Source organism: Bufo gargarizans, chromosome 6 (assembly GCF_014858855.1).
Source record: "Bufo gargarizans isolate SCDJY-AF-19 chromosome 6, ASM1485885v1, whole genome shotgun sequence".
Lineage (NCBI taxonomy): Eukaryota > Metazoa > Chordata > Amphibia > Anura > Bufonidae > Bufo > Bufo gargarizans.
The window spans coordinates 86,353,163-86,369,591 of NC_058085.1; the positions used below are offsets into that span (position 1 = coordinate 86,353,163).

The following is a 16,429-nucleotide window of genomic DNA, read 5'->3' on the forward strand; positions in this document are numbered from 1 at the left end:
TGTGACTCCAGCTTAAATAGAGGCTGGGTCACATGGTGCTCTGGCCAATCACAGCCATGCCAATAGTAGGCATGGCTGTGACGGCCTCTTGGGGCAAGTAGTATGACGCTTGTTGATTGGCTGCTTTGCAGCCTTTCAAAAAGCGCCAAGAAAGCGTCACAAAAGCGCCAAGAAAGCGACGAACACCGAACCCGAACCCGGACTTTTACGAAAATGTCCGGGTTCGGGTCCGTGTCACGGACACCCCAAAATTCGGTACGAACCCGAACTATACAGTTCGAGTTCGCTCATCCCTAATCCACAGTGCTCCCATAGCATTGACACTGTTATGGGGGTGCTCCAGATGCCACTGTTATAGGGGCACTGTGGATGTCACTGATATGGGTGCATTGTGGATTTCACCGTTATGGGGACACTGTGGATATCACTGTTATGGGGACACTGTGGATGACACTGTTAGGTGAGATCTGTAGATACCACTATTATGGGAGCACTGGATGTCACTGTTATGGTGGCGTTGTGGATGTCACTGTTATGGTGACGTTGTAGATGTCACTGTTATGGTGACGCTGTGAATGTCACTGTTATGGGGGCGTTGTGGATGTCACTGTTATGGTGGCGTTGTGGATGTCACTGTTATGGTGGCGTTGTGGATGTCACTGTTATGGTGGCGTTGTGGATGTCACTGTTATGGTGACGTTGTGGATGTCACTGTTATGGGAGCACTGTGGATGTCACTGTTATGGTGACGCTGTGGATGTCACTGTTATGGTGGCGTTGTGGATGTCACTGTTATGGTGGCGTTGTGGATGTCACTGTTATGGTGGCGTTGTGGATGTCACTGTTATGGTGGCGTTGTGGATGTCACTGTTATGGTGGCGTTGTGGATGTCACTGTTATGGTGACGTTGTGGATGTCACTGTTATGGGAGCACTGTGGATGTCACTGTTATGGTGACGCTGTGGATGTCACTGTTATGGTGGCGTTGTGGATGTCACTGTTATGGTGGCGTTGTGGATGTCACTGTTATGGTGGCGTTGTGGATGTCACTGTTATGGTGACGTTGTGGATGTCACTGTTATGGGAGCACTGTGGATGTCACTGTTATGGGGACGCTGTGGATGTCACTGTTATGGGGGCGGTGTGGATGTCACTGTTATGGGGACACTGTGGATGTCACTGTTATGGGGACACTGGATGTCACTGTTATTGGGGATCTGTGGATGTCACTGTTATGGGGGATCGGTGGATGTCACTGGTATGGGGACACTGTGGATGACACTGTCATGGGAGCACTAGATGTCACTGTTATGGGGGATCGGTGGATGTCACTGGTATGGGGACACTGTGGATGACACTGTCATGGGAGCACTGGATGTCACTGTTATGGGGACACTGTGGCTGTAACGGTTATGGTAGCTCAGTATAAGTTATAGGGATCATGCAAACTACTGTGATCGGCCCAGGAATCCATGTCTCAGTCCAGTTCTGTCAGGAGAGTGCGGTCGGCCTGGGAGATGTGGCGACATGCGGACCGTGTTTCCCAGGCTGATCATGGTTATATAGCTATGCCAGTGACCGGGACTGTATGTTAAGGCTGAAGGGAGGGATGTTATGTACAGGGGACTGTATATTGGAGTGGGGTGGAGTGATGTTATTTACATGGGACTAAATGTTGAGGGGATGATGTTATTTCCATGGGACTGCATTTTGGAGGGCGGGAGAGATGGTGTGATGCTATTTACATGGTACTCTACGACGGAGGGGAATAATGTTATTTACATGGGACTGTATGGTGAGGGGATGAGGAATTGCAATTTCGGAGGGCACTAAAGGGAGGAATATAACTACATGGAGCACTGCAGGGGGCATTTTAAATACAGGAGGCACTTTAGGACGAGGAGCATTTTAAATACAGGGGACATTATAGACGTTCTTATTACCACTGGGTCCTCTTTAGGGGTGACTTATAGATCTGCTCAATTTCTACTAAGAGCACTATGGGAGGCGATATTACTACTGAGGGGTCTGTAGAAAGCTTTATTTCCACTGGGGGAACAATAGGGGGGCCTTATTTTTACTGGTGCCTCTGTGACGGCATTATTAATACTGGAAGGCTCTTCTACTAATGGAGGCACTCTTGAGGACCATTATCACGTTTAGGGGCACTGTAGGGGGCAGTATTACTAATGAGAGCATTCAAAAAGGGAATTACTATTTGTGGGACTTTGAGAAACACTATTACTGTTAGGGGCACTATTATTTCTTCAGGATAGTATTTAGGGGTATTGGGGAGCACAGCGAGCAGCAGGATAACACTGTTGGGATTCGAGGTTGGGGAATGATGATAGAAAAGTAAGGAAGCTAAGATGTCTGTGTGTCACACTCTGCAGAAGAGACGAGGCGCGGCTGAAAGAAGTTGTCCGGACTAAATGGAGAAGATGATGACAGGGAAGATCTACATAAGAGGAGACATCACCTTGGAGGCACTGGATGTGAGAGGTATGTGCTGCTGCAAAGCAAGTACAGTAAAGTGTCTTTAGTACTAGACTGTGGGGAGGGGGGACGGTAGTTGACTGAAGCTACTTTCACACCTGCGTTAGGTGCGGATCCGTCTGGTATCTGCACAGACGGATCCGCACCTATAATGCAAACGCTTGTATCCATTCAGAATGGATCCGTTTGCATTACCATGAACAAATAAAATAAAAATGCAAACGGATCCGTTTTGACTTACACTGAAAGTCAATGGGAGGCGGATCCGTCTTCAATTGCACCATATTGTGTCAGTGAAAACGGATCCGTCCCCATTGACTTACATTGTAAGTCAGAACGGATCCGGTTGGCTCCGCATTGCTGCAAGCAGCGTTTTGGTGTCCGCCCCAGAGCGGAATGGAGGCTGAACGGATGCAAACTGATGCATTCTGAACGGATCCTTATCCATTCAGAATGCATTGGGGCAAAACTGATCAATTTTGGGCCGTTTGTGAGAGTCCTGAAACGGATCTCAAAGCGGACCCAGAAACACCAGTGTAAAAGTAGCCTTACAGAATTGGACCATATGCATTGGGGCTTGGACTCCAGATCTTTTAAGACCATAGCAACCCGCCTGAACAGGACCCTATAGACTTCTTTTCGGGTACACAAACAGCTTGGTGTTACACTGATTTGGTCATGAAAACGTTTTTCAACAGGACAACACCAGGCTGCATGTTACTGTGAGTAGTATGTTTGGCCTAAATGTACTTCAATGGACTGTAGTAAAATTTCAGAGATGATTCCAGAAATTCTGGGTGGGGCTTATGCAAACCCCACCGAAAGCGGCCGTTCTGGACCTTGTTTGGGGGGCTGTTCTTTAATGCCCCAAATTTACCAAAACCATGCCTCCCAAGTGTACATCTTTTGGCGGAACAGTCCCTCTTTTTGACCCAAGTCCCTCTTTGCTCCTTAAATGTTCCTCTTTTTGACCTGGGAAATAAATGTGCATTAATAAATGTGCACTAAATTGCTCCTTACTAAACTATCTGTAGTTTTCTACCTGTATATTAGACCTCAACTTCATTATTTGGTGCAATTTGGACCTTAAAGGAGTTTTCCAGGATTTTTTAATTGATGACCTAATTGATGTTTTATCTTCTCTTCCACTTTGTTCTTGTGTCTCCATTATGAAGAGACAGACGATTTTGTATGGATATTCTTCTTCTTCACCATGAACTTGTATGTTCTCTTTTTACTTACAGAAAGTAGAGTAGAAGCTCAAAATGTAATCATATGAGGAGACCAGTGAAATACAGCCCTGAGCAGCACATGGCTCGTCAGTGGAAATAAAACCAGGCACACAACGATATAGGGGGGAATAGAGAATTTTATTTCATTTATAATTTTATTAATGATGGGACAGATGATTTGGTGTAAATTCCAAATCAAAGTCAAGGATATGTTAGATCCATTGACTTTTATTGATTCAGGGGAAGGCGAAAGAACCCCCTGTAGGGGGAAAAATTCCTTCCCGACTCCGCTTAGGGCAGTCAGACTATTTCCCTGGATCAGATATTATTAATCCAGAGGAAGGCGAAAAAACCTCACTGAGCCTCAGCCATCAGCTTCAGATGAGGAAAAATTCCTTCCCAACTCCACGCATGGCAGTCAGATAGGTCCCAGAATCAATGACTAAATAATCTGTCCACAGAAGGTTGGCTATATTGTACTTTTGATTAGGGGAATGGCTGAACTGGGGGAAGGGCAACTGTGTTGATCCATAGGAAGGCGATAAAAAACCCCTTTATGACATTTGCCAATCTGTCCTGATCTAAGGGGAAAAACACTCCTTCCTGACTGCAAATATGGCAGTGGGAATATAGTCCCTGGATCAAATGCCCGTACACATACTCACAGTCATCCAGCGTTGATCTGTGAGCTCCAGGACCAGTGTCCTCTCTCAAGTGTGTTCCGGATGTTTTTCTTCAGCCCAGTGCCAATCGCAGGTCCAGTCTTCATATTTCTTCATGGTCTTCATGCTGTAGGATATATGACAGGATGTATCAGTACAGACACCACAAGAATATAAAGACTGTGTGCTACATGTGAAGATCATGGATTTACAAATAGAACATGTCCCATTGTTGTCCATTTTGCGGACAATAATAAACATTTTTAAAGCAAGGTGGGACGTTCAGAATATGAAAATGCAGGACGCATACATCTGATAACCATATTTCGCGCATCCATGGTTTGTGGACCACAAAACACATTCAGTTGTGTGCATGAGGCCTAATAGTCATAAAACTGAAGCTTCATATTTGGAACACTTTAAATCTTGACTTATTAGGAAATTTATACAACTATATAGGAATACCACTTATTTCCAGCTATATACCTGGGTCCATTCTTCTGTCCGTCCATCAATCTTCTCCAGGAGCTCAGGAGGACATCTTGCTCTGATGACATTAGAGCGGGTGGAGGGTTTACCAGGTGACAAATGAAAACCCTCTGAAAATGGCCTGATCTTTAGATGGTAAAGGTCCCTTCTTGGCTGCTGCTGCTGCTGCCTCCATTCTGTCCAGGTAAAATTGCCTGGGACAGAGTTGAGGTATAGATGGCTATAAGCAAATAAATAGATGAAAATGAGGATATGATCATCACAAGCTGTCACAGACCTGATATGAAGCTTCTGGTGGTAGTATTATCACATATAATATGATCACCTTATGTACTCATCCTCCACCATAATAAGATATATTCTTTCTGGAGGAGTATAAAGCATCTTAAATGCCATATTAGGTTATTAGCCTACACTCCTTACAGAGGTCTACCTCTAACCAGCTCCATTCAACAAGTATTTGTTATAATTACAATCATGTCTTCTTTAAAGGCATGGACTAGTGAAATCAAAATTAGTAGATTAATAGAATACTTGGAGGTGTCAGATCTGCCTGAGCAGCTTTCCCTTCTGGTCCCTCTCTATGGCATGTATATACCCTACTATGACCTATGCACAGAAGATATCATCTTGAGAGAACGCCTTTAAAAGCTTCATAAAGAATATTTGAAAATCATGGAGGATATATATCTCAGAACAGGAACTCAAGCTCGGTTCAGAACCTGACATTTTAATTGATTAGTGTTTGTCCTCCGCTGCACCCTCATGTGGGTTGTGGTGCTCTTCTCCACTAAGTCATACATAAAAGCTCTGTATGGTGACATGCATTCTTGGATTTGGAGTTTAGTGGCCCAGTCACCAAACTGCCATGTGCTGTGATGGCTGTGCCCACCTGCCAACATGTCCCCCAATCAAGCCCCTGACATTGAGAATCGTATATAGCATATGAAGTGTATGTAGAGCAGGGTAGAGCTTCTCTTTATTACTTACTACAGGGATGTGTGGTGGGGGCATCCGAAGGGCTTCCACTGAGACCCAGTCAATATGCTGGAAGAAACGATGGCCTCGGATGTTCCCGTGGACTCCTAAGCGCTTGGCAGGATCTTTCAGGAGGAGCTGAAAATGAGGAATGTAATTATAACTTAGTCACTATTTTGACATCTGAGCACAAGGACCAATCAGACTCCAGAGCTTACATTTTCAAAGGATAGCTGGGAAATGAAATCTGCAATCTGATTGGTTTCTATGGGCGACTTCTCCACTTTTCTTTTGCACCAGTTTTGATATATTTTGCCTAATGTTTATTCTGTCTGGATACTGGACTCAGGCTGTAGTGTCAGCAATGGGAGATTTTAGAAATCTGTGGCTGCTTGTTACATAGACTCCGAGAGGTGGACTAAATATGTAGACGTGTCCTCAGTACATTAACTACCAGGCTCTTAAACTCTTATTGCAGTTAACAAGAAGTGCTGGTTGTGTATCGCTATCCTGCTAGCAGCATCTCTGAGGGGCGACCCTTCCCGAACACTACAGTGGCGAGTACTAGTGAAGGAGATCATGGTGCACTATGGGGTATTGTAGGGAGAGATGTCTTCTATCACAGGTTGTCATGTAACATTGTATACAGTACAGTAGTGTCATGTAGGAACATACTGACCTTTTTAATGATGTCTTTAGCGCCGGAGCGTGTTGTGCGCTGACTGGTAATCATTTCATTTAAGATGACACCAAATGAATACCAGTCCACTCCGACGCCATACTCCTCCCCAGCCAGCATCTGCCAGAAAGGAGAGAAGAGTGATACACGGCTTATACTATAAACCCGCACTGTAGGTGCTCAGGCTGTGTCACACAAGGTGTTTAGCTAAATGAGGACAAGATGTTCTGCCTCCATCCAGCTGCAGATAAACTGTAACCACAAGGTCATCTGCTGCTGTAGGGACAGACGTTGCCTTGTAGCCCTTCTGTTTCTGATAAATGGCTTTCATATGAAGGTGACAGAAGGAACCTCACTGCTATAGGCTCAGTGTGACCGAATGCTACATGGTGGTCCATTCATTGGAACAGGAGCATTCTACTGCCATGTTACCTCAACTATTACACCTCATACACTCTGTAGAAGAATGCGTGAAAAATAAGTATTTGCAATAATACAGAAGTATTGCTGTTAATAGTACAGGAGTTCAAAGGATTGCTGGTTCAACTTCCCTAAGAGAACACCGTCAAAATCTTGACTCCAAAATTGCTGTTTTTATGTCACGGGGGCATGGTCAGCCACCCATAAAAAAATTATTTTCTTTTATGCCAGTTTTCTGGCGCAAGTGAAGCCAGAAATGTACGGATGATGGGAGCTGTGGTAGATTTCCGGTTAGGCGCATGCAATGGAGGAGCAACGTAGGGGTTATCAAGACCGATGCAAAAAGGCAAGGAAGAAAAATGCGGAAAGCATAATTGCCAAAATTGGTCTGGTCCGGAAAGGAGTAAGAAGAGGCATTTATTAATACATAATGATGAGAAAATAAGTGATTAATAATAGGAAGAATTACCATCATTAAAGGGATTTCTGGGTTCAGAATATTCATTATATTTCTTCAGAATAGGCCATAAGTATCAGAACAGTGGGGGTCTGACTCTCGAAAACACCCCCTCTCAGCTATATGAAGGGGCCATGATGCTACCTGCAGGATATCGCAGCCTTTTCCCGTTCATGTCAATGAGAAGAAGCTGCAGTAGCCTGCATCAAGTAGATGGCGTGCAGTAATCAATGAGGAGGCCGTAGAGCTCACACCATCAATGTGGACCCTTCAGACAGGTAATAGGTGTGGGTGCCAAGAGTCGGACCTCCACCAAACTGATGTTGATGGCCGATCCTGAGGATATGCGACCAATATTCCAAACCTGGAAAACCCCTTTAATACAAATGGAATGGCAGAAATGAGGAAAACTCCCTTTTTCTCACCTCAGGAGCCACATAGCCTTCTGTCCCAGCATATTCGGTGGCTGTGCGGTCTCCAAGCATGTTCTCAAGTGCGAGACCGAAATCTGTGATCTTAATATGGCCCGTCTCAGCCACCAGGATGTTCTCGGGCTTGAGGTCTCTGTGGACAATTCCCTTAGAATGGAGAAATTGGATGCCACACACGAGCTCAGCGGCATAGAATCTGTCAGAAAAGTAACTAAATCAATATAATGCGAGGATAGCACAGAAGACTGCTAGACATCCTTACCATTCAATAAAATAAGAGGCAAAATATATATCTTATCACTGTCAATGGAGGAGGCTGCATGGTGGCTTAAAATCCCTCACCCCATTAAGCAGCTCTGCTATTGGAGGAAACAAGTTGTAGTCACATTCTAGGACCGGTTGCTTGTGACTATTGATGGCCATTCCCGGAGAACCCCTTTAGTTCCTGGGAATGGGACTAAGGCTTCTTCACATCACACAGGGGAGATCTGTTCTCCTGTATGTCTTTTAATATCAGATGGAGGATCACAGCCCAAGGAAGAGAGGAGACATTCCCTAACATTTCCTGAGGAACATTTCTTCAATCCTTCTTTGGTAGAGAAGATACAGAGGAGCAGATCTCATCAGTGTGATGTACATAAGGCAGGACGCTGTATCTAATATTTCACGACATTTTCGGACCGTTTAGCTGAGGTTTTGTATTCAGCCTTACCTTGCACTGGGGATGTCAAGCTGCCCCTTCATCCTCAGGAATTGATCAAAGTCCCCGCAGCTCATGTATTCCAGCCCAAGTAGAAAGAGCAACTGTGACATAGAAGACGCCATTACCAAACCATCAGATCACATTTACTGTACAGAATATAGCTAGTGGCTTTTGAAATCCTTGAAGGGATATTCAAGTTTCATTACGTAACAGTTATTAGTGAAAGATTATACAGTTTTACGATCTTTCTGTATCAGATTGTCAGTTATTATGATCTCTGCTTGCAGTTATGAATAGAAACCTTCACTGCTTTCCTGTACCTGCTATAAATCTGTCCTGGACCTGTGATGGAGACATGGTGCTCAGCACTTTACTAGACACAGAACTGATAACTGTTCTCTAATGATCCAAGTGTCCGTGTGTCCAGTACATGGTGAGGAGAAACAATGAAGGATCCTATTTAAGAGATCTTACAAACTGTGACGACTTGATGCAAAAAGTGCTGTATTTTTAGATTACAAAGGAACATTTTTCCCTTAGGCCCCATTCACAAGACCATTTTCTTTTGCGGATCTGCTAAACACGGACACGGGTCCTTCCACGTGCTTCTAATCCATGCCATGCCCCAAAAGATAGGACACGTCCCCTCTTTAGCCGCATCTTTCGGATCGTGGACCATTTGAAGGCAGTGAGTATGCTCCTCGAAGCAGGGAGTACATAGTCGTTTAAGTTTTAATGGAGTTTTTAATGGAGCATTGGTCACACAGGCAAACTACCTCTTCATTCACATGGGGACTCAGTCACCCCTGTTCTTCTTATCACTGGGGGCCCCTGCAATCCTACCAGACCCATTTGCTCTGACATGGATAGTCATCCTGTCAGGTGTTACAGTGAAGGGTCTTGGGTTCTCCAGCGAGTGCTGCTGGCCCCATTTTCTGCTGATTGGGGTACAAGTGGAGACATTTGATAAAAGTGAGGTTGTAAGTAGTGTACCTTGGTCTGAAATGCAAAGTCTGCGTGGACAAGGAAGGGGCTCCCAGATGCCAGCTGTAACACTCGGTGCTCCACCAACACATCCGCCTCATTGCAGTTGGCAAGCATGGCTCTCTTGCTGATGATCTTCACAGCATACTTCTGATGGTTAGAAGTGCCCTCAGCCAAGACGACCTTTCCATAACCTCCCCGCCCGAGCACATGATGGAATATTAATCTCTCCCTGATGTTCTCGGAGATCGTGCTTCTAGAGCAGGTTGGCCGAACACCACTGTCCTCAACTGGGGGGGAAATAATAGAAAAACATGAGAAGGCATTTAAAGGGATATTCCCATCTAAGGCATTAATACCACATTGATTGTCTTGGCCCTTTCTGTTACTCTCATAGACCATTGTTGACAACAGTAATGACTCTTCGTAGCCGAGTACAGAGCTTGGCCTTCTTCAGCAGTCCCATAGACTTGGATCGGTGATAGCTGGGGGACTATACTATTCTATTTAATAAAATCTAGCACCTTTTAAATAAATACAGACTCAGAACAGACTCCAAATAAATGCAGAAAACAGACCCCCTAAATAAATACAGACCCCAGACCAAGTGCCTTAACCCCTTAAAGGGGTTGTCTCACGTCAGTAAATTGTATTTATCATGTAGAGAAAGTTAATACAAGGCACTTACTAATGTATTGTGATTGTCCATATTGCCTCCATTGCTGGATTGATTCAGTTTTCCATCACATTATACACTGCTTGTTTCCATGGTTACGACCATCTTGCAATCCAGTACAGGTGGCCATGCTTGCACACTAAAGAAAAAAGTGCTGGCCTATGCTCGCTCCTGCAGTCCCAGCCACCAAAATGGCCGGCACGTTTTCCTATAGTGTACAAGCATGGATTGCAGGGTGGTCCTAACCCCTGGATACAAGCAGTTAACATTACAGCGTTCATTATGAAAACAGAAACATTTCTTTGCATCAACATTTTCTGACACCCACAGCTTTTTTGACTTCAGAGCTGTATGAGGGCTTGTTTTTTTTGCAGAGTTATCTGTAGTTTTTATTGGTAGATTTTGTGGGTACAAACAACTTTTTGGTCACTCTTTATCTAATTGTTTTAGAGTGGCACAAGGTGACCCAAAATGGCGAATTGGGTGTTTTTATTTTTTCTTGCTACAACATTCACCTCGTTTTAAAAATATTTTGATATTTTATTACTCCAGACATTTTCTGACACCCACAGCTTTTTTGACCTCAGAGCTGTATGAGGGCTTGTTTTTTTTGCAGAGTTATCTGTAGTTTTTATTGGTAGATTTTGTGGGTACATACAACTTTTTGGTCACTCTTTATCTAATTGTTTTGGAGTGGCACAAGGTGACCCAAAATGGCGAATTGGGTGTTTTTATTCACCTCGTTTTAAAAATATTTTGATATTTTATTACTCCAGAAATTTTCTGACGCAGCGATGTCGGTTATGTTTATTTTTTTATTGATATATTTTAAATATAAAATTGAGAATGGGGGAAACCTAATTTTTAAACATTTTTACAATGTAATTTTTAGCCCCCCTGGGGTAATTGGACATGTGATCTTCTGATCCCTTGTCCCATAGACTGTAATAGAAAACTATTGCAGTCTACAGGATTTTCACAGTCTGACAGTTAGGCCCTGTCTTGAGCATTCAGCGAATGCCCGTGGGAACCAGTGTAGAGGATGGGAGTGGTAGTTGCTCTGATGAGGTTTTGTGTTGTCACGGTGTCCTACCTCAGGTTGTCGCTTCTTGGGGTCTGTTGGAGTGAAAGTAATTGTACTGAAGAATGAGCCCAGAGTGAAAATGTTGAACCTGAGATACATACAGCAGCAGCAGGCTTTAGTGCAATTCTTCCAAGCCACCAGCTGAGGAGGTACAGTGCAGGTTGGATGGCTGCACTTAGATAGGACTGGCATGGCCACTTGTACTGGACTGCAGGCAGCTAGCCGTGACAGTCCTGGGAACTTTCACAAGGTCCCAGGCTGTCATGAAAACTGACTGGAGACCCTACATTCGTGTATCCTCATGGATGCCATGGTTGCAATTGACAGCACTATTTGAGGGGTTAAATGACAAGGATCGGCATTAGGGATGAGCGAATCGACTTCGGATGAAACAAGGTATCACTTGCATATCACGTACATGATTTTTCCATAAGGGTTTAAAAGGTTGTCCCATAATTACATGAATCCTATGTGCCATTTACATGCTGAATAATCCAGTGAAGAGTTCTGACATTTACTTGTACAGTACGGCGCCACCTGGTGTTTAATGTGCACCTACTGAGCTGAGCGCTGCTGGTCACAGGTCAGTCCCTCCCAGTGCTCCTCTCTGGTCACTGCAGAGCGGCTACAAGACATGGCTTCCCGGTGTCCACTGCAGAGGAGCTAATAGGAAGGCTTCTTCCATGCAGAAAGCTATTTCTATCGGCTGTTGTGCCATGAACACAGGATCACTGTGCAGAGACCTGGCTCTGGGGAGAGTGAGCACGTGTGACCAGCAGCTCAGTAGATGGACGCGCACGTTGCGGTACTGTGAACACCAGTTGGTACTATACTATGTAAGTAATCGTCATACCTCTTCACTGGATTATTTTCTAATGGTATGTGAGAGCCAAATGTGCTTAACTGTGTATGATCTATAAATGAATATGACAAGTAATGGTGGACCAACCCCTTTAACCCCTCCTGACATGTGACATACATATACCATATGACACATTTCGCAGGGGAGTATATAGGGCAGACTCCATACACAGTGGGTGTCAAATATTTAATAAAACGTTTCATAACATTAAAAATATATATTTTAAACTAAAAAAATAAAACAGTTTTCACATTTATCATATGAAAATGCAAACAATAGTAATATATTCATAACTGGCATCACCATATCTGTAAACTTCCAACCTATTAAAATATCCCATAAAGTGAAAACATAAAAAATACACAATGTGAGAATTGCTGCTTTTTGGTCACTTTAACTCCCAAACAATGGAATAAAAAGTGGTCAAAAAGTTGTATGTTTGGTATCAATAAAAATTAAAGGTCTGCCGAATAAATACAAAAGTTCTGGGTTTTAGAATATTTTATTTTGTACATGTAGTAAACACATGGATGTAGTATCACCATGACTGGAATGACCGGATGGATACAGATAACATCATTTTTACAGTGAACACCATTAAAACTAAATCTTTGTAAACTTGCAGACCAGACCCCTGAATAAACACCCCGGAGTAAATACACGCCCCATAATACATATAGACCCCAAACCACCTAAATAAATACAGTTTTCAAAGCTGCTGCAGAACAGCATTACACAGGTCAGATGCTGCAGACCTTCTCCCAGTCCATTACTGGGGGCGCTTTCCCACTTACATATTCAGGTCAGTATTTGTGAGACTAAACCCACAGAGGAAGGATTATGGAAACCTCTGCATTTCTTATGTACTTTCTGTTCCTCATGTGAAAGTGGCCTAAAGAAAGAAGTTCTGCAGCAGCTGCAGGGTGTATCACAAAGAGTAATGCACTTCCTAGAATACATTATTAAGAATATTAGAAGTCACCTTGGAGGTCAGAGATGTGTAGACGTGCTCGGCATGTGGCCTTCTACATTTCTATGGACATGGAGCTCCTGACCACTTCTAATCATTCCCATTAGGGGCACATTGCTCCATGTATCAGGATCACTCCTGTGCATGCAGGGTTGTTACAGTGTGTACTGTGCACACTATAGGCTACTGTTTATGACAGCCTGTATTCTGTCCATGCACAGGCTCTGCTGACAACTCATACAGGACACTATCGGGGTGATTAGAAATAATTCCTAGAACATAAAATACTTAAGACTGGACTGTGTATGTCCTAATTCACACTTCACTGCCCCAGCCCTGTATCTAAATACCCTGACCAAGACAAAATGGCTTGTTGTCGCTCCCAAGGAACTGAGCACCCAGGATACATGGCGGCTAGCACTCCTCCCCCAACCCTAGTAACCCCCCAATAAATGTGGAATCCCCTTTCTTCTGCTTGTCTCAGGTCTCAGCGCTACAGATTGGATTAATGTAAAGTTATAACAATGTGTCCAGGATGTATAACTTCTATATTCCTATATGTGTGCATCTACCTGAGACTCTCTGGTCCTCCTGCTGGTCTTCTGTCTTCGGGACGTCTTCCTCTTTCTTGGTCAGGGACTTCTTTGCTCCTTTTGAAGAGATAAGGATGAGTTTTCTCTTCTTGGCACATTTGGGCTCTGTAGTCACATCGTCGTCCACTTGAATGCGCTGATCCTTAGGAGACATCTTCTTGGAGGAGCTGGATGTTCTTCTCTTCTTCCTCTTCTTGCTCCTCTTGGGTGTCTCCTTCTCTTCATCCGCTGAGGTCAGGATGGTCCGTCTCTTCTTCCCTCCTTTCCTCCTGATGAGAGTCTCCTCTTCTTTCTTCATCACGTTCTGCTCATCAGCCGATGAGTCAGAAAATCCTCTTCTTTTCTTCGCTCCTCTCTTCCTCCCAACAATCTCCTCTTCCTCCGAATCCATTATAGCGCTTTCCATAAGGTCAGCAGATATGTCCTCCGTCGCCAGTCAACTCTAACTGCCACTTCCAACTGCCACCTACCATTCAGATACGGGCACCACAGTTGCCCTGGTTACATGGTTGTGATGTGAGTAGGAACTGACCAATAGCATTCAGCCTTTTCTGCCATCTTTTTTTTTTTTTTATATTTATTGAAAATACATTTCTTCTATGCAATGTAAAAGATTTAAGTTTCCATTTTACTGTGATTTTTAGGAAACTCAAATGAAATGTGCTGCAAAGGTGGAGCAATAATCTGCATTATAAAGATGGCAGGAGAAACATGTGCCTATTTATTAAAAAATTCTGTCTTTATGATAAATCTCTGCATTGTGCTGTTCTTCTGTTATTCCTCCTGGAAATGTATATACAAACTGAGCGTTACTATTCCTCTTGTCAAAGGGTTATGTCCCTATACAGTTGTATAGTGTGGACAATGGGAATAGTAAGAACAGGCTGGAGCTACACAAAAACGTTTTGTAGAACTACTGATTGATTTTGTTACATTTTGAATCTAATTACTTAAAGGGGTATTTCTACCTGGGACATTGATGACATATCCCTAGGACCCACTTTTGTCTCCAGAACGGGACCTCTGTTCACCACTATGGGAGTTAAGAAGCAGAAGAATAGTAGAGCGTTGGATCGGTTACTCCTGACAGTCTCATATATTTCAGCCCACTTGCTTGGCTATTTTGGGAACTCCTATGTCATTGAATGGAGAGCATTTCACAGTCTGCATGGTGTGCTGTCCTTCATTTTGGTGGCCAAGTTCTCTAGACAAGATCGGATCCCAGAGGTGGGACCCACAGCTATCAGTTGGGTTCAAGTCTGGCTGAACCACTCAAGGACATTCCCAGAGTTGTCCCTAGGCCAATCCTCTGCTGTCTTGAAGGTGAATCTTTGGCCCAGTCTAAGGATTGAGGTTTTCATTAAAGGGATTGTCTCTCTTCATCAAGTGGCATTTATCAAGAAGAGAAAGTTAATACAAGGCACTTACTAATGTGTTGTGATTGTCTATATTGCTCCATTTGCTGGCTTAATTTTCCATCACATTATACAATGCTTGTTTCTATGGTTGCGACCACCCTGCAATTTATCAGTGGTGGTCGTGCTTGCATACTATAGGAAAAGGCGACGGCCTCTCTGGTGTCTGGGACCATGGGAGCTCACATAGGCTAGTTTTTTTTCCCTATAGTGTGCAAGCACGGCCACCACTGATGGATTGCAGGGTGGGCCTAACGGTGGAAATGAGCAGGGTATAATGTGATAGAAAAATGAATCAGGCTAACAAAGGAGGCAATATGGACAATCACAATACATTAGTAAGTGGCTTGTATTAACTTCCTCTACATGATAAATGGTATATGCTTAATTAAGACAACCACTTTAAGAATATGTCTGTACTTTGCTCCAATTAGCATTCCCTTAACTTTGGCCAGTCTCCTCGTCCCAGCCAGTGGAAACTACTCCCTTAAAGGGCTTCTGTCACCCCACTAAAGTCTTTTTTTTTTTGGGGCTAGTTACATTCCTTATAGTGCGATATATGAAAATATAATGGTATTACTTACTTTCATTCAGCCGTTTCTTATAAAAACGAAGTTTTATAATATGTAAATCAGGTCTCTACCAGCAAGTAGGGCGTCTACTTGCTGGTAGCCGCCGCAAAAAAACGCCCCCTCGTCGTGTTGATTGACAGGGCCAGCCGCGATCTCCTCCTCCGGCCGGCCCTGTCAGCATTTTAAAAATCGCCCGGCTCTGTTCATTCGGCGCAGGCGCTCTGAGATGAGGAGGCTCGTCTCCTCAGAACTCCCTCAGTGCGCCTGCGCCGATGACATCACCGAAAATGAAGACGTCATCGGCGCAGGCGCACTGAGGGAGTTCTGAGGAGACGAGCCTCCTCATCTCAGAGCGCCTGCGCCGAATGAACAGAGGCGCGTGATTTTTAAAATGCTGACAGGGCCGGCCAGAGGAGGAGATCGCGGCTGGCCCTGTCAATCAACACGACGAGGGGGCGTTTTTTTGCGGTGGCTACCAGCAAGTAGACGCCCTACTTGCTGGTAGAGACCTGATTTACATATTATAAAACTTTGTTTTTATAAGAAACGGCTGAATGAACGTAAGTAATATCATTATATTTTCATATATCGCACTATAAAGAATGTAACTAGCCCCCAAAAAAATAATGACTTTAGTGGGGTGACAGAAGCCCTTTAAGCATGAAGCTGCCACCACCGTGCTTCACTGCAAGGATGGTATTAGGCAGTGCCTGTGCAACCCACGGC

General features: G+C 44.0%; 1 protein-coding gene across 1 annotated transcript; it reads right to left on the reverse strand.

Annotated features, from left to right (window-relative positions):
• Positions 1–4,442: 4,442 nt before the first annotated feature.
• On the reverse strand, positions 4,443–7,956 carry LOC122940091 (protein kinase C delta type-like). The gene is made up of 5 exons (XM_044296436.1): positions 7,839–7,956; positions 6,537–6,656; positions 5,870–5,995; positions 4,877–5,099; positions 4,443–4,517 (listed from the first exon to the last, which is right to left on the reverse strand). Exons 1-4 carry the CDS (start codon positions 7,896–7,898, stop codon positions 4,965–4,967), a joined length of 441 nt encoding a protein of 146 aa, XP_044152371.1. The 5' UTR covers positions 7,899–7,956; the 3' UTR covers positions 4,443–4,517; positions 4,877–4,964.
• Between the last annotated feature and the right edge of the window lie 8,473 nt (positions 7,957–16,429).